A 19,621-nucleotide genomic window follows, 5' to 3' on the forward strand; every position below is an offset into this window, starting at 1 on the left:
CTCAAATATCAAGTTTGGCTTACAACAGGGGCGAAGCCTGAAAATTGTACGAGAGGGGGCAAAAATATGAATATATATAAATAAATAAATAAACATAAAATGATAAAGATAATAAAATTACACTTCATCCGTCCTAATTAAGTTGAGTCACTTCTTTTCTGCAATGTTTTGATAATAATTCGCAATGAAAAATCTTATTAAATCGCAACAGCCATTTCCACAGAATTCATTTTTCTTTTGTTTCCTTCTCATTTTTCTCTATAAGTTCCAAAGCAGAGAAAGACTAACGTTTGATTTTTCAATACTCAAATAACTTTTGATTTTCTCTCTAAAAAACAACTAAGTATTATAAAATACATGTTTGACTTTTCATTTTTTTTCAAATGGGACAACAAAGGTTTTTCTAATAAAATATTACAGGGGCAAAGTTATTAATAATACACATATTATAATAATATATTATATATATCTATGAATAAATAAAAAGTAGAGGTGGGGCAATTGCCCCTTGTGTATATAGAGTAGATCCGTCCTGGCTTACAACCCTACAAATGCAATTAGGAGCTTACAAGACAAACAAACACATCAATAGTGCAAGTGGCTGATTAGAAGACTTAGGTCGAAGAAAATGAAGAAGACTGATTTGTTGCCATTATATGAGTCCAAGAAAAAAAGCTTTCAGTTTCCAAACTCGTACAACGACGAGTTGGCGGCTATCTCCACAGAATCCTATTCCACAGGTTCAGTTGAATCGTTCAATACCAAATTCTCTCTGAGTCTTAACTTAGCAGAAATTTAAAAAAGAAAGTGTAAAGAAAAATGAATTGAAAAGAGTTTTATAAATTAATTTTATAAAAAGATTTGAAGTAATTAAGGTATAAAAATGGATTCAAATTAATCAGCAAGGTCTAGGGGTGTATTATTATAACTACGGAAACTATCACATTTGTATATTCCCTCCGTCTATGAAATACTCCCTCCGTCCGCGAATAGGAGTCTCGTTTTTCTATTTTAGGCCGTCCACGAATAGGAGTCCCGATTCACTTTTATCATAAATGGTAATAGGGTCTCATTTTCCACGAACTCATTCCACTTACATTTCATTTAAGACTAATATATACAAGTGGGATCCTTATTCAACTAACTTTTTTTCACCAACTTTTCTTAACATTTCTTAAAACTCGTGCCATTCATAAATGGGACTCCTAATGGCGGTCGGAGGGAGTATTATCCAAGTTTGATTTGACGCGGGTTTTAAGAAATGTGAACAAAAGTGAATTGAAATAGTTAGTGGAATATGAATCCTACATTTATATATTAATTTCATAATAGAATGTGAATGTAAAGTTACTTCCTCCGCTCCAGATAATTCGTCTCACTTTGACCGAGCACGAGTTTTAAGAAATATAATGAAAAAAAGTTGAAAAAGTTAGTGGAATGCAGGTCCTACTTTTATAGTAGTATATTAGTTTTATAATAAAATGTGAGTAAGAATGAGTTACTGAAATATGAGACCCACTACCAAAAACGGTAAGAAGTGAAATGAGACAAACTATGTGGAATAGACTGAAATAGAAAAATGAGACAAATTATCTGGAACGGAATGAGTAATAAAAACTAGGATTCATTTATCAAAATTAGAATAAAGCAAAATGGACAAAAATGGCAAAATTGCATGGACAAAGGAGTACCATAACAAAAATTCAATATAAGTAATTACGGTATATAACAAACTTTTTGCATATATAAATTGATATCGTTACCATACAAAAATCTTTCGATAAATCACAGAAAGAAGGAGTATATGAAGGTTATTTATCTCCATTTATTTCCACAGCAAAAGCAGCAGCAGCAGCAGCTATCCATCAATGGCGCCTTACTGTTCAATTTCAATCTATCTCCTACTCCTTCTCACAACCTCCACTGCCTCCCCTCTCTCCTTCAACCTCTCCACCATCACGCCTGATCATGCCAACCTCCAGATCAAGATCAAAGGCGACGCCTATATATCCCCAGAAGGCCTCCAGGTCACCACCAACGACAGGAGCCGCCTCAGCGAACTCGGCACCGGCCGCGCCACCTACGCCGAACCCCTGCACCTCTGGGACAAGGCCACCAACAACTTGACCGACTTCGACACCCACTTCTCCTTCGTCATCCAGGCCACCGGATGCGCCGCCGACGGGCTCGCGTTTTTCCTGGCTCCGGTCAATTCCACCATCCCGCCGAACTCCTCCGGCGCCGGCCTCGGCCTCGCCTCCAAGGACGCCCCCGGGAACGCGTCCGAAGTCCCATTCGTGGCGGTTGAATTCGACACATACTTTAGTTCTGAGTTCGACGACACGCAAGGCCAGCACGTGGGGATCGACGTGAGGTCTCTGAACTCCACCGTGTATGCGCCGTGGAGAAACAATCTGACGGAGGGGGATGTAACTGATGCTTGGATTAGTTATAATTCTTCAAACATGATATTTCGAGTCACTTTTAATGAGTTTAATGTACAGCCGCCTCAGTTATCGCGTATTGAATACACTGTAGATCTCCGGACTATTCTACCGGAGTTTGTGGACGTCGGCTTCTCTGCAGCAACAGGAGACTGCTTCCAGAAAAACAATGTCAAATCATGGAGTTTCAGTTCCACTCTGGATCTGAAAACCGAAGATAATGTCACCGGCCCTGACCCCGGGGATACGCGTCCACCACCTAATGAAACCGGCCCTGCCCCCAAACGGGTCGGGTTATTTGCGGGTTTATCTACTGCGGCAGCGGTTGGGCTGGTTTTGGTGGGATACTGCCTTTGGAGATGGAAAAGAGGAGGGAGAAATGGCGACGAGGAGGACGAGGATGTTTCGGCTATGGAGATGGATTTTGAGAAGGGGAGTGGGCCTAGAAGATTCTCCTACAGAGAGCTTGCGGCCGCCACGGGTAATTTTGTGGAGGAAAGCAAGCTGGGTGAGGGTGGATTTGGCGGAGTCTTCCGAGGCTTCTTGAAGAATCTGGACTCGCATGTGGCGGTGAAGCGGGTTTCCAAGAACTCGAAGCAAGGAGCAAAGGAGTACGTGTCGGAAGTGAAGATCATCAGCCGACTACGCCACAGGTATAAACATAAATCGATCGTGTTATCTTTAATTGGAAGCGATGAATTTGGTCGTTTTTCAATTTCATACTCCCTCCGTCCCAGATAATTCGTCCCATTATTCCATTTTGGTCTGTCCCACATAATTTGTCCCACTTCACTTTTACCATTTTTGGTAGTGGACCCCATATTCCACTAACTCATTCCTACTCACATTTTATTATAAAACTAATACTTTAAAAGTAGGACCCACATCCCATCAACTTTTTCAACTCACTTTCCATTACATTTCTTAAAACCCGTGCCTGGTCAAAGTGGATCGAATTATCCGGGACGGAGGGAGTAATTTTCACTGTAAAATTGTCGTTTTGTACAACAGGAACCTCGTACAACTCATAGGCTGGTGCCACGAGAAGCGTGAGCTCCTTCTGGTGTATGAACTCCAACCAAACGGCAGCTTAGACTCTCACCTCTTCAACAAAAAAAATCCCCCTTTGAACTGGGAGACGCGGTTCAAGATCACGCGGGGGCTAGCGGCGGCGCTACTGTACCTGCACGAGGAGTGGGAGCAGTGCGTGGTCCACCGAGACATCAAGTCGAGCAACGTCATGCTCGACTCGGCCTTTAATGCTAAGCTAGGCGACTTCGGGCTGGCCAGGCTCATTGACCACGACAAGGGGTTGGAGACGACGATGCTAGCCGGCACGATGGGCTACATGGCGCCCGAGTGCTTCATGACGGGAAGGGCGAGCAAGGAGTCGGATGTGTACAGTTTTGGGATAGTGGCCCTGGAGATTTCGACAGGGAGGCGACCCATATCGGGGCAGGTGAGGACGGTGGAGTGGGTGTGGGAGTTGTATGGGACGGGGCGGCTGTTGGAGGCGGCGGATGTAAGTTTGGAGGGGTGTGGAGGTTATGATGAGAGGGAGATGGAGAGGTTGATGGTGGTGGGGTTGTGGTGCGCGCATCCGGTTGACGGGCTCCGACCGTCAATGAAGGAGGTGGTGCGGGTTCTAGGGTTCGAAGGGGAGTCGCCACCTCAATTGCCGCCCAATATGCCAGTACCTACCTATGGTGCTCCGCCGCCGCCATCTAGTGTTCCGTCTTTGACTTATGCATCTGATGCGACTCATTCGTCTTCGGGCTATAGTTATGGCTCTACTGCCACTTCTTCTTCTGGTGCTTCTGTTTATGCTTCTACAACGCTATTGCATTCGAGATGAGGTGATGACACGACCGTGAATCGATCTGCTGAGGCTAAAGGGGTGTGATCTTGTGTCAGGAGACTCTCAATTCGTTTGGAGATTATGAATTTTGATTATTTTACGTTATTTTATTTTGTTCGTGACAGTTATTCCAAACACAACAATGATATATATTAATGCAACTATTTCTATTCTACTACTCCTATATCCTATAAATCTTATATATCGCATCCACCAAACCAATGTTTAAAAAGTTGATTCACGTACCGCCTTATAGAATCTCGTGACGAAACAACGAGTCACTTGACCAACTAGAATTTGTATTCCTAAGAATTCAGCAGCTCCATTGCCAAAGGCACGGTGTCAATCAAACTTTTTTCGTAGTTAGATGATTTTTTTCAAGTGAAAATGTAAGAAATGAACCTTTTCGAAAAATGCTAAAAAGTTTGGAACACGGACTATGATGTGATAATGTAACATCCCGAATTTCCGAACCCTAATTTTAGAGCCCAAAAATTTATTATTGATGACGTGGAGTCGTGAATGCATTTATTGCATGAGATGCTATGGCCGAGTCGAGTCTAGGGTTCTCGTTGGAAGTTTGAAAAGTCAAACTTATTGATTTTATGATGTGGCATGTGATTTATTGAATTATGAGATTTATGTGATTAATTAATTTATAAGGTGAATTATTTGTTTAAGGGTGAGTGAGAATATTAGAGGAAATTCCTATAAATACTTGTCACCTAAATTGTTGTTTTGTAATTTTCGACCCCTAGCCTTTTGGAAGAGAAATTCTATTTTTCCGGATTTAATTTAATTGTTGGGATTTTTATCCAAATTAAATCCAAAGCTCAATTATTCCTTATTCATTTTGGGAGAAAAATCGAGCCCTTTGTTTTTCTAGTGATTTTCGAAAATCACTTGTTATAGGAAGGAAAGAATTATTTTGTTTTTAGTTAATCCATTGTTTGATTCTTTCCATACCTAGAATTTAAATATTCTACCAAATCTTTCCATACTTCAAGAGATCCTTGCCATACCTTATTTTAGTCAACATTCAAAAAATTCCATGCCTTATTTAGGCACCAAATCACACGCCTATTTCTAGGCCAATGGGGGGAGAATTTTTATTTCATTTTTACTCCGTGATATTTTATTCTACTCCGGAAAAATACCAAAACAAAATCTTGGCTATTTGGAAGGCCTAATTTTCGAAAAAAAATCATGGATCCTTGCCTTATCTTATTTTTGTTATTTCTTCTTCCCTACTTCACAATATTATTTTATTTATGGTGTAGAATAAAATCTTACCAAATATTCTATTCTAATTACCTAAAGATCTTGTTGAGCTCTATAAATAAGAACCAAAACCCCAACCCTAGCCCCCATAAATTTCGAAACCCTCCCCCATACACTCTCAAATTTTCTTCTTCTACTCTCCAATATTTTGCTATCTTTTGAAGAAGAATTGAAGTTTAATCCAAGAACTTTGAAGAATCAAGGCTAATACTTGTTTTCTACCGATCGTTTTTTCTCTAAAAGGTATTTTGTCTAAGAGTTATTCTTATTCTTCTTCTTTTTCTTCTTCTAACCGATTAATCGGTCTTCTTGAACCCTCATGCATCTTGGTTGAGTGAAAGAGGATAAAAAGGGGTGTGGGAACATGTATGTGTGTGTGTCGTGTATGTGTGTGTGGCGTGTGTGTGTGTGTGTGTATGCGACGTGTGTGTGTAGTGTTTGTATGGTGTGTGTTTGATGGTTAAATAATCTTGTGTGATAAACATGATCTTGATTAATTAGTAATGATAAGATAAATCGTTGGGAAGAGGGAAAAGTAATGAGACATGCATGAGTAAGAGTAGTATTGAACCTAATTTGTGATATGTGCCTACGTGATTAAAAGGTGAAACTTTGGTTGCGAAGCCGGATAACGGAAAAGCGAAACTACTTGAAAACTAAGCAGTCGAGGTGGGCTTTATTCTTAAACTCCTTTATTTCTTGCAAAATATTGATTGGTGCTATAAGGGTGGTTTAACTGTTATGCCATGCCTATATTTGTTTTATTGTGATATTGTGCCTGAAGCCTAGTTTGTGAGTTCGCTCCATTGGGCCAAGGTTTTGGATATGTTATACGAATTCGGGTCTGAGTACGGGCCGCAAACCCTACCAGGCTGTGTACACGAGGGGATCGTGAGCCGTCCTTGCTAGCCGGCCGGTCTCGTGAGCGAAAAGTGTGGCCACACTTTCGTCGCACCTTGGATGTGATTGTGATTGTGGAATTTGATGAGAAAATGGGAGATATTTGATTGGCCAATCTATGAAAATATTTTGTGATACTCGATGATATTTTATTTGATAAATTGTAAAACTCGAGTTCACTTGGTAAGGGTGGCATAACTTATAAAATGTTTTGGCAACGAGCTCACTGAGTATTTCAAAATACTCAGCCCTGCATGTGTTTTCCTTATGTGCAGGTTGAATGATGACGAGCGGTGGCGGGTGTTGAGCATGATAATTAATTAAGATGGATGTTTGAAACTTCAAGCGTAGTTGTGTCTTCATACATAGCTATTCTTTCTCTTGGTCGTTTTCCGCTGAGTTTTGATACACTTATGTTTATTTCGAATATTTCGCACTCTCCTTTCGAGTTAGAGGCTTTAGACTATCTTGTGGTTTCTATCTTGGAAAACTATGCCATACTCTTGACATTGTTGAACGTCATTTATTACACCTTCCTTTTTCTTATTCGAGTTTCAAGGTTAAGTTATTGCTTTAAACACTATGATAGTTTCTTTCCAATCTTTTGGTCAACATTCTTTAAATGAAACCCTAGCCCTTGTTCATTTCTCCGAGTCCGTTCGGTAGCAGTCGCCGCATTTATTATACCCTAGGAGGGCGGGCTGTTACAGATAATGTTTAGCAGTATGAGATCGGTGATAGAAAGATACGCGAAGCTGACAGAGGACAATTATCATCTCATCAATCCTACTGCTGAGATCAAGGTACACTTATTCTACTCCCACTTAATTCTCAGCATTAATAAAATTTGTAAATGAACAATGGAAATAATATGTGAATTGCATCTTCAAGAAAAGCAATATATTTGTGAATATTTTAGGTCATGATTGAGTAGAGTTGATATCATCACAATTTTAAGTAATACTCCCCCCGTCCCATGTTACTCGCACTTTTCATTTTAGGCCGTAAATTTGGGATTGATTTTTTAGTCTAATTAGATTAGAATATTAACTGTAATGAGACATCACTTAATAAAGGACCTCTTAACTTAATTTAACATACTCCCTCCGTCCCACTTAAAATGAAACATTTGGAAATCGGCACGGGATTTTATGCAATGTTGTTTTGTGAGTTAAAGAAGAGAGAGTAAAGTAAGAGAGATGAAAAAGTAGAGATAGAGTTATTTCCATTTTAGGAAACGTTTCATTTTTAATGGGACAAACAAAAAAGGAAAACGTTTCATTTTTAATGGGACGGAGGGAGTATTAATTAAATGGATCAGTTCTAACTTAAACTACAAATAATGTAAGGAGTTTGTGACGAGCCGAAAAGCAATAGTGCAAGTAACATGGGACGGAGGGAGTACTATATGTTATATGCCCTAAAACTAAAAAGGAAAAATGGGATTAATGAATCTATATCAATATATGATATGAGTCATATGACAAGCCCTTTTGCTAGAAAGTACTACTAGTATTTGGAGTTTAGGGTTTTAGCTTTATATAAAAAGGTTTTTATAACTTACCTAATCTTCCAGCTGATCAAACTAGGTTTTGTGACACAATTGATGTTCCATTCCTTCCATTACAATATGGGGCTAGTTAAAGGATATATCAGTAGTGAGTTTTCATCAAACTAAATTGTACTGCCTCAAAAAAGTAGTCTTATTTTTCCATTTTTGTGCATTCATCAAAATTACTCTTGATCTATTTATGTTAGATTTCTCATGAGTGTCATTTTCTACTTACAATATTTTAACCACTTATTTTTTCTATCTCTTTCTTACTTTACCATTTTTGCATTAAAAATTGTGTCATTCACTGTTAAGACTAATTTTCGTAGAAGGACATAGTATGTAGTCCCTCCGCCCCGTTAGAAATGAATTTATGTAATGTTGTTTTGTGAGTTAATAAGGAGAGAATAAAGTAAAAAAATGATTAAATAGAGATGAAGGGAGTATATGGCTTAGTTGAAATTAGTTGCTATAATTAGTTGCATACGTAGTATATGTGTAGGTAATAAGTGATCCATTTTAAGACCTTTCAAGATTTTTGGGTTCAACATAGCCTTAGTGTCGGCAGAAATATGGCCATTCCATTTTGTCTTTGTTGCAGTTTTGGCAGAGGGAAGCATCAAGCTTGAGGAAACAACTGCAGTACTTGCAACAATGCCGCAGGTATGTCCAAATTTCCATATGTAGTAGCAATAGAGTGAAGTGTATGTGCACTAAAATCAAGGACAAATTGCCGGAAAAATCAAAATGTTTGGTCCAATTATGATATGTCCAACAACTTTATAAACCATTCTAAAAAACATAAATTTTGGATTTATTTGCAATTATCCCACGGCAAAAGAATGTGGACTCATCTCATGTCTGTAATATATTGTTGATATTTCAATCAAACAACATCGTTTTATGTATGAATAAAAAACATTGTTTAACTCAATGGCAGTAATGTGCATGTATGATTTCCGAGCTGTTATATCAAATAGTACCATTTTACCAAAAAAATTGATCTAGGACTAAAATAATTGCGAACAAATTTCCATTTTGTTATTGTTTCCATTTGTATTTCTTATGCATACTAAGTAGATGAATTATTTTGAGTTTGTCAATCATTTCCTATTATTCTACCTTTATTTCATTCTATCATACCAAGTATGTCTAAAAGCATACCACATGCATTTTCCCGGTGAGTATGTACAGGCAGCTTTTAGGAAAAGAGCTTTCAGGATTGAGCGTTGAGGACCTCCAAAATCTTGAAAATCAACTCGAGAAGAGTCTAAAAGGAGTGCGAACGAGGAAGGTAAAAACTAGTCAGATATTTATATTGAAAATATAAAATAAAACGATATCAACTTAAATATCCGTATGATTAGTCTCTTTATACATATAAGTTGTACACTTCAATGAATGAGATTGTATCCCTAATTATCCTCTCTGGTAGGAACAAACGATGAGGGAGGAGATCAAAGAGCTACACTTGAAGGTATATATCCTTGTGAGAAGTCCACATATCTCCAACTGTGTAATGTTCTTGAATAAACTTATCACTCCTGTCTCAGGCGAACCTCACTCAACAAGAAAATTTAGAACTACACAAGAAGATACACATTGTAAGTCAAGAGAATGCAGAGCTTCAGAAAAGGAACAAACCAGATGTAGTCAACTTGGGGTAATTTTACTTTCTTTTCTCTTCATTTATCTAATTAACTCATCAAATACCATTTTCTTAATGTGCATGCCCAAAATAAATGTACTATCACTTATCGCGAGACGAAAGTAGTATATACTATCAAGCATGTGTATAATATTGGTTGCTTCAACAGGCTTCAACTGCATTAAGGTAGCAAGCATGATGGATACACAACCCTAGCTAAAGTCATTGATCAGTTTGTAAATTGATAGTGGTACCTTCACGTACTGATTTGATGATTTTCACATTGGTTGTATAAAGCAATTTGTGTGGGGTTTATAAAATAAATGAGCTATAATTCCGTCTAATATACTCATCATCTCTTGGGATGAGTTTTTCATTTGTAATATATGGTGTTTTAATTGAGAGAGAGCCTATGATCCAAATGGTAGTGACTTGTGACTAATGAGAACGTGTATGAATCGACTTGCAGTTTTATAGACTGTAACGACCCGCCCATCTAGGGTATAATAAATGCGGCGATCGTTAACTAAGCGGACTTAAATGCATCAAAGATCATAGGCTAGGATTCCATTTTAAAAGGGATTTTACCAAAGCATTTAATGAACAATTAAATAGGAGAGAAATAATGCCTTAGCAATGAAATCCAAAAAGGCTATCACAATAACTGCTCCAAAATAGCAAAGGTTCCAAAATAGACTCATCTGTTTCATGTTCAAAAAATATTCCCACGTACTAAAAGAGTTTATACCCAGCCAAAGATCACAAGTTCTCATAATATAGCGGAAGCGATCAAGAGAGAAGTGTAGCTATGTATGGAGACACAACGACACTTAGAGTTTCAACAGATCATCTTATTATTCCTTACTCAACACCGCCGCCCGCACGTCACTGCTCAACCTGCACATAGGGAAAACACATGCAGGGCTGAGTACTATAAACATACTCAGTGGACTCATGCCGAAAACAGTTTTATCACAATTATAGTTATCATGTCATTTTCAAGTGTCCATCGGGGTTTTAACTTTAGAAAGACCCGAGGCACCAAAATATATTCTTTCTCAAATATCACGGTCGCGCAACCATTTTTCACATCGACGTTTACCATATCCTCATTCTACATGACAAGGAATGCGGCCGCAATCCAGGTCACTAGACCGGCCGACCCGTACGCCAGCACTCGGTCTAACATTGGTGTACACTAACCCAAGTAGAGTTTGCGGCTCTACAAGGATCCGAATTCGATTAAATCAATAGTGGCATAGCCACGAGGGATAGGCATGACAAAACAAATCAAGGCATGATAACACTTATCTCATTCTCATCAATATCAGTTTAGGACAATGTCCTTATTTTAAAAGAAAGCCCACCTCGTTGGCTTAGCTCGAAAGCATTCTCTTCTCCTCGTTTATCACGCTGAAAGCGCGAAGTATCACCTTTAAATTAGGCGTATCACAAATCAGTTTCAATCATTGATCTCAAATCATGCATGTCTCCCATATTTCCCTTTTTCCCATCGATTACTTTCAAAATCATCAATCAAAATCAAAGTATGATCATCATATTGTTTTTATTCAAATAACAACTCCAAATTCACCATTAAATCGTGTCACGCATGAGTGTTCCACACACACAACACACGCACACGATCACAACATATGTGCACGCCGACCGAGGCGTGCACACATACACACACGGTCTCGCACACACACACTTGCACACATACATCCCAAAATTCATCAATTTATTTCCCCTTCACTCAATCTAAATGCATGTGGACTCAAGAACACCGATTAATCGGTAGAAGAAGAGGAGATCAAAGATTAAAGTACCTTTTCCAAAAAAACAGTCGGTAGAAACAAGTTATAGCCTTGATTCTTCAATAAAATCTTGAACTCCAATTTGAATTCTTCTCAATTGATGAAGAAATCTTGAAGAAAACTTGAAGAAAATTTGGAGAGAGTGGGGAGAGAAGTTTCGAAAATAATGGGGGAGTGGGCGCCGGTTTCTTGATCTCTAGGGTTAGGGTCTCTCTTATTTATAGAGTGCCAAATAATAATATCCAATAATTAAATAAATCAAGATTTGGAAGATTTGGTAGAGATATCATAGAGATTGGCGTTAAATCCGTTGAGAAGCATGAGGATTTCGAAAATTATAGGCTATTTAATTAGCCTATAATTTAAATTCAAATATTTCGCGGAGTAGAATAATATATCACGGAGCAAGAAAAATAATAATTAAACTCCCCAAGTATAGCCAAAAGTGGCGTGTATTTTGATTCTCAAAAGGGATTTGAATTTCAAATCCTAATTCAATTAGGATATGCAATATCTTCTTAGATTTGGCAAGATATGCTAGGATATTCTAGCATATTTATATTTATTCATGGAATAGAATAAATAAGGGATCAAATAAATAAATAATTCCCTCTTCTCCAATATATGAGATTTTCGAAAATCTCATGGGAAAATCAAAGTGGTGGTTCGAAAATTCCATGTAGGATTTATAGAGTATTTGGACTTTGGATTTAATTTGGATAATTATCCCAATCAAATAATTAAATTCAAGAAAAATAGGATTTCTTCTCCAATAATCATGATGGCCGAAAATTCCACATAACAATAATGCTCCTATTTAATTCTCACTCATCCCTTAGGAAAATAATTCACCCACAATTATATTTCTCCGCATCAAATATTCATCAAACAAATCAATCATTTCTTCACTTCCTCTTCTTTTTCTCAACGCATTGACCTTTCAACGGCCACGTCATATTTTCCACATCTTTGACTATTCAATAGCCACGTCATAATTTCAACAAGTTGACTATTCAACTCAATCTCAATTCTCATACGCAATTAGGTCTCAAAGACACTATGCAATTAATTACTCATCAAATAATCCACATATCATAGCATTTAAGGCATTTAATGCAAAAATTTTATAACCCGAAAATTAGGGTTTGAAAAAGTGGGACGTTACATAGACTGAACTAATTAATGATCTAATAGACTCATGGGAAAAATCTATTGGTCTTACTGCTTCAAATAAAGAAATGTCACAATAGATAATTGTCGAAATAAAGGGTTTATAGTTAATACTACTATAGACATACAAGTTACTATATGTATCTTGGACAATAAAAAAGAGATAGTTTGGTATAATTTGAGAGAAGAAAATCATTAAAAATAATTTGGTAGTAACTCTAAATATTTATTTAAGATAGCATGCTACGGATACCTACGGATACAATTGAACATATCTAATTAAAATAGTTGTTCATAAAAAAAATATCAACCTTGGCTCAGCATATAGCGCGTAACCTATCTCTGCAGTCCCCACTCATATTCATTCTTCATTCCTCTATTTGTTTAAAACTATTTGTTAAACTTTTTAATAATATATTACTAATGCACCATAATCTTAAATACTTAATGTTTCTAATAAAACGCTCGAATAATTTTATATAATCAGAGAAATGATACAGAATCAACGCAATTGACAAAATCCCAGATGTTTTTAACAATTCAGAAATGCTTGACAAACATTCTCACAACATACAAAAGATTATAAGTAATCCCTTACAACATTGTGAAAACCAAACACTAGTAAATAAGTTAAAAGATCAATTCTTAGGAACCCAGCATCCATGCAGCCCATAAGGAAGACCATAGGGAAATTTAGCTCTAGCAATCTCTTCAAAAGTAGTTCCATCCAACACCAAGGCAAATCCATCACCATTCTTCTGACTAACCATGGAGATCACAACACCTGCAACCATCCGTACATATGGCATTAGAATACAACTCATAATATAATAGTTGTAGTACAAAAAAATGAAATAAATTTTTGAGAGCAAATTAAACTAACCATCATCTTCCTGAGTGGCACCCGGCCTAGCCACAAAGAAGGGCTCAGATGGGATAGAGCCTTCCTCACACCAGCTCTTAGCCTTCTTGTCCACTAAATCAAGCTACACAACAAAATTATGGAGTATTAAACACAAGTGAAGTCTTATTGGAAATGAGAGTAGTTAATTAATGAATGAATGAATACCTTAGTAATGGTATTTGGGAAGTTGCAAGGCCTTTGTGCACCGGTAGCATAAGCATAGCGATATTTCTTCCCCAAAAAGTTAGGGTTAATGCTACACATATCCATGCCTCTCCCGTGCTCATTTGGATCCAATGCCGCCTCTAATGTCCCATTAGGGCTCCCATCAATTGGAATCCTAAATCTCCCAACCCTTCATAATCACAAACAACACTTGTAGTAGTTAATTAGTAGTCCATAAATCAACAAATTAACTAAATAGAGACAAAAAGATACAATTAAACAGACTTTGCATCAGGCAACACATCTTGGCCGTGTAACGAGCGAAGATTGTGGAGTGAAAGGTTTGGAAGAATGGCAGGATCAGCTTCATGCTCACAACAATCAGCAATAACAGCCGTCACTCTTCCATCTTCATCGGTCTCTTCGTAAGCATTGATGAAATGAAATGTCACAAACGGAGGAACCTCCACACTCGCCACCTAAATCATAAATAATAAAACAAGAAAACATCAATTTTACAATACTTTTTAACAAACAAAAAGAAGAAGAGAATTACTTACAGTCTTGCCAGTAGCTTTGCACATAACATGCATGTAAGCTTTGGAGTCAGGGAGCCATTGAAACTTATACAATTCTGTGGGCTCAGCCTTTAGCAAATTCTGTGGACAATACCTAAGTGGCATCTCCGGGACAACCACATAGTTTTCGGTGACCGGGAAGGAATGGACCCAGCCGGGAGACGGCCTGCCCCTACAATTGACCCGCCCCATGAGTTTCCTCTCATTGGTCCCGGGGTTCATCCTGACGACTTGATGGCCTGGGTTGATTAGGTCGGGCAACAAAGTAATATACTCAGTATCAGTGACAATTGGGTGGGCCGCTTGAATAAGGCCCCCCAAATTGTCAGTATACTCGAACTTCCCCAACGTCTCTAACGTGTCGGGGTCGATGAGAATGGATCCTTTTTGGGTCTCGGTCAAGCATAGGACTCGTCCATCCCCTAGCTTAACGACACCGGTCATGGTATTGTCGGTAAGGGAAGCACCCGAAAAGAGCTTAGCTAGGTCGCCCATGTAGTCTAAGAAATTCTCGCTTTTGGGACCATTATCGGAGAATTCGCGGAAGCAAACTTTTTGATTCTTTTGGGCAGCTTTGTAGGCTTCAGACTCGATTTGCCGATGCCCCATCACGAGCCTCCCGCTGTCAAAGTTGAGACGGACGAGGGTCGCGTACCCGTCGAACAGGTGCTGGAGGTTGTAGTCTCCAACGTGCCATACTCCCGGACCGTTTCTTAGATATGTCCCATTCTGAAAAATAAATATATTTTGGTATTAGACTAGCATGTAACTAACTATATACATGGCGCTGGTAATAGTCCAACCCCATTCATAGTATAAAACATTAGAATTTTGCTAGTATTTGAGTAGCCAGTAAAAATATATATACGTATAGGAAGATGATCAAAAGTACTATGTGTTTGAATCAAAATGCAACCCAAATCTTGGCCCTAGGATTAGATGATCTAATGGTCAACAATTAACCCAAAACACGTGGGATCATAATTAAGCAGTTTTAGATCATATTATAAGATTTGTGTTTAATGTTACGTTAAGATCATTTTAGGTCATACTAACAATGTTAGTATGACCTAAAAATAGACTAGCTATGACCTAAAAATGCCCTACGCATGATATTGTTCTGCGTTTCCGTATTTAAATCTAGTTTTGCATAGATGAAAGGGAAATTGGTCTCTAAAACCATGAACTTTGTCCACAATTTGATATTTCCCATGAACTTTGAAATTGGTATATAATATCACGAACTTTGCATTTTGTTTGGTATTTCCCAAACTCACTCAAATAAGATATTTTCATCAAAAATCTTATTTAACATAGGCAACCGTGATATGTTTTATAATATTTGAAACTACTTTTTAAGTTCATAACATGTAGCATTAAAAGTCACGTTGAAAACCACGTTGATTTAATTGTGTCAAGTATGATAAAAGCCTCGTAAGTTAGTCAAATATAGTAATAAACATGCCATGGGAAATACCAAACAAAATGCAAAGTTCGTGATATTATATACCAATTTCAAAGTTCATGGGAAATACCAAATTTTGGGCAAAGTTCATGGTTTTAGAGACCAATTTCCCTAGATGAAAAGCCCGTATACATATATTTAAAAAAAGTACATAGTATATTGTACATTATACATACCAGCCATTGAGGAATTTCTCCTTCAACTTGAAGCTCTCCTTGCCATCTCTCTTGCCTTACACTAGTAAAAGCAACATGTGTCTTCTCATCATTACTTTCAGCTTCCTTTGCAACAACTTCATTTGTAGCTACTTTTGAGGATTGTTAGCAATTGCCTATTCTCATTCAAAACACTACTATTCAGGAAAGTTTTCCCGAATAACAACGATTTTGAACAAGACTGGTCATGTTTGCCTCGATGACTATGAGTGCTGTCCAATCTTCTTTTCGACTGATTGAAGGGTGCAACAATGGGAGAAATTCTAAGGGAAGCCATTGCTCGATTGATGCTAAAATTATAAAAGACTTGCTATATGTTTGATTGTGATTCTGGTGAATAGAAGCAAACGTATTTATAGATGCTAATTACGGTTGGCAATTAATAAATTTTACTATGTGGAATGTAATTTTATATGGGAACTAGCTATGGTGTGATTCCATTTCACTATAAAATCATGCACTCTTTGTGGGAGAAATACTTGATGTATACTAATTAATATTAAAATTGAAAACCTTCCAACTTCTATAATGTAATAATACTATTAATAAATCTTCTTGGAAATACTACCTATATACGCATGCATTTAAACATTCTACTCCTATGATAGTTTCAAAATCCTGGCTTCTACTTCTACAGATAGTGTAGTTTAATTAATATACTCCATATTCAAATCTTCATCTCGATTGTCAACTTCATATCATTTCGATTCTTTGAAATATAGTATCATTGTAAAAAATACTATAGGGGGAATTGTTTGATGGGTTATTATGGAGTATCAAATAGTACAACTTTGTATATACAAAAAATTGTGGATTATTCATCACAAATATTAAAATTTATTTTGAACATGAAATATCAATATTGTATACAATTGTTCCGAGCACTCCGTATGCGCTTGGAAAATGCCGACCACTATACAAGTGCTCGGAAATCCTAAAAAAATATAATTAATACTAATTATTTATCAACAATAACAATTTAAAATATTTCAATATTTTTTATTAGTCATAGAAATATTTCGAAAAATTTACATATAAAAAATTTGTGGATCATTCACCACAAATATTAAAATTTATTTTGAACATGAAACATCAATATTGTATACAATTGTTCCGAGCACTGCATATGTGCTTGGAAAATGCAGAGCACATCGGCATTTCTTAAAAATATTGGTATTTTATGTTTAAAATAAATTTTATTTTCCAAGTCTACTTTTGACATCCATTGAATAATTATAAAAGTTTTTTGTTTGGCGAGCACATTAATGGTGTTACGGATTTTCCGAGCACTTTACAGGTGCTCGCTTGAAAATACTTAAGACATCATTGAATAATTATACAAGTCTACATTTAACATACATTGAATGATTATACTAAGTCGTTTAAATTCGTATTGTTGTTGAATAATTATTAATTATAATTTTTTAAATTTTTCCGAGCATGTACATGGTACTCGGTATTTCCCGAGCACATATATTGTGCTCGAAATGTCTTAAAAATATTGGTATTTTATGTTTAAAATAAATTTTAATATTTTCATGCACATTTATGGTGAAGGATCCATATGCAAATTTTACGAGATATTGTATTGCGTCAAAATATTAATATTATAATATTTATAATGTTTAAATCCTTGTTGTTATTGAATAATTATTATTAAATTTTCCGAGTAAGTACATGGTACTCGTCTTTGTCCGAGCACTTATATGGTGCTCGACATGTCTTAAAAATATTTTATTATTAAAATAAATTTTAATATTTTCATGCACATTTATAGTGAAGGATCCATATGCAAATTTTACGAGGTATTGGATTGCTTCAAAATATTGATATGTAATATTTATAATGTTTTAAATCCTTCTTGTTGTTGAATAATTATTAATTTTTATTACGAGCAAGTACATGGTACTCGGCTTTTTCCGAGCACTTACACAGTACTCGGCATCTCTTAAAAATATTGATATGTGTTTATTTTAATATATTCCAAGCACATCATTTGTGCTCGCTATTCCCCGAGCACATAAATGGTGCTTGCCATTATTGATTGATTGTCAGGCCGAGCACGTTGACTTACTCGAAATTGCTCGCAATTAACACTTCCGTTTATGATATTGCCGAGCACCTTCAATAGTACTCGGTATGTTGCCGAGCAAATTTGAAGGTGCTCACTATTTTCCGAGCACATTTAACCGTGTTTGTGAACGGTGCTCGGTAAATAGCCTTTTTTTTGTAGTAGCTTTCATAATTATGTTTATTAAAGGGACAGTCGTTGCTAATGGCCAAATCTCAGCTCTTCCTCGTCTTCTTCTAAAGTATAGTAGCTTTCATAATTATGTTTATTAACTCGGTAGCTAAAATAAAAACAAGTCACAAGTTGAAGAAGATCCGTTGAAAAAGTCCATGAGTAATATGCCGTGTGGGTCCATGCCGTATTTAATTAGTTATATTAAGTGGATTCATTAAAAATAAACGCATTTTCTTCGAGTGTTATCCCATTAAATAAACAATATTTATTATTATTTTTTTCTCTTACTTTATTCTCTATTCACTTAATTCACAAAATAATATTCACTATACAAAGTCTCGTTTCGAAAAATAAATATTTTATATTTAATCGAATGAATATGAAATAAGAAAGATCAAACTAGTTGATTTCTTTTATGAAAATAAAAATGATTTACAGTATTTAACTTTGAACGTTTCGAAAAATAAATATTTTATATTTAATCAAATGAATATGAAATAAGAAAGATCAAACTAATTGATTTCTTTTATCAAAATAAAAATGATTTACTGTATTTAACATTGAACGTAAAGAAAATGAAAATAGTAACATGCAACCAATAGTAGAAGACTTAGGTCGCTATCTCTGACTTGTTGCCATTATATTAGTCCAAGATAAAAAGCTTTCAGTTTCCAAACTCATACAACGACGAGTTGGCAGCTATCTTCACACGACAAGTTCAGTTGAATCGTTCATTCTCTCAGTTTGGTGTTAAATAAATGAAAAAGAGTTTTAAAATTAGATTTAAAAAAGATTTGAAGTAATTGAGGGATAAAAATGGATCCAAATCAGCAAGGTCTAGAGGTGTATCATTATAACTACGGAAACTATCCTATTGTATACTCCGTCCGTCCATAAAATATTGTCCAAGTTTGATTTGACGCGGATTTTAAGAAATGTGAATTACTATAATATATAGAATATGAATACGAAGAGTTAATAAAAAATATACTCCATCCGTTGGTTCTCTCATAATTGAGTCATTTCCAAATATAGTACTCCCTCTATCCTATAAAAGTTGAGTCACTTCATTTTTTGCACTCGTTTTAAAAAAATCATAATAAATAGTAGTTACAATGGATAAATAGTAAAGTAAAATCGAGAATAACGTAGATAAGAGTCTTTTCTACATTATTTTTAAATTTATCCACTTTAGCTATTTATTATGATTTTTTTCAAAACGAGTGCATAGAACGAAGTGACTCAACTTTTATGGGACAGAAGGAGTAACTTTTTTCTCTTTCTTACTTTACGTTTCTTAATTTATTCTCTCTACTTTATTCTCTTTACCTTTCTCTTTCTACTGTTTTATCTATTTATTTAACACACTCAACATTCCA

At 36.2% G+C, this 19,621-nt stretch overlaps 2 protein-coding genes and 1 pseudogene across 2 annotated transcripts; 2 read left to right on the top strand and 1 right to left on the bottom strand.

The window, feature by feature from the left end:
• Nucleotides 1-1,758: 1,758 nt before the first annotated feature.
• Nucleotides 1,759-4,480, top strand: LOC125220632 (L-type lectin-domain containing receptor kinase IX.1-like). Its single transcript, XM_048122788.2, has 2 exons — nucleotides 1,759-3,097; nucleotides 3,456-4,480. Exons 1-2 carry the CDS (start codon nucleotides 1,869-1,871, stop codon nucleotides 4,297-4,299), a joined length of 2,073 nt encoding a protein of 690 aa, XP_047978745.2. The 5' UTR covers nucleotides 1,759-1,868; the 3' UTR covers nucleotides 4,300-4,480.
• A 2,716-nt stretch (nucleotides 4,481-7,196) lies between these two features.
• Nucleotides 7,197-9,702, top strand: LOC125200487 (MADS-box transcription factor 27-like). Its single transcript, XM_048096759.2, has 5 exons — nucleotides 7,197-7,286; nucleotides 8,637-8,698; nucleotides 9,230-9,329; nucleotides 9,471-9,512; nucleotides 9,589-9,702. Exons 1-5 carry the CDS (start codon nucleotides 7,197-7,199, stop codon nucleotides 9,700-9,702), a joined length of 408 nt encoding a protein of 135 aa, XP_047952716.1.
• Nucleotides 9,703-13,308: 3,606 nt separating this feature from the next.
• LOC125185650 (carotenoid cleavage dioxygenase 8 homolog B, chloroplastic-like) lies at nucleotides 13,309-16,274 on the bottom strand (annotated as a pseudogene).
• Nucleotides 16,275-19,621: the final 3,347 nt, after the last annotated feature.

The sequence above is a fragment of the Salvia hispanica genome, chromosome 1 (genome assembly GCF_029641045.1).
Source record: "Salvia hispanica isolate PSC_SH4W2 chromosome 1, Shi_PSC_v1, whole genome shotgun sequence".
Taxonomy (NCBI): Eukaryota; Viridiplantae; Streptophyta; class Magnoliopsida; order Lamiales; family Lamiaceae; genus Salvia; species Salvia hispanica.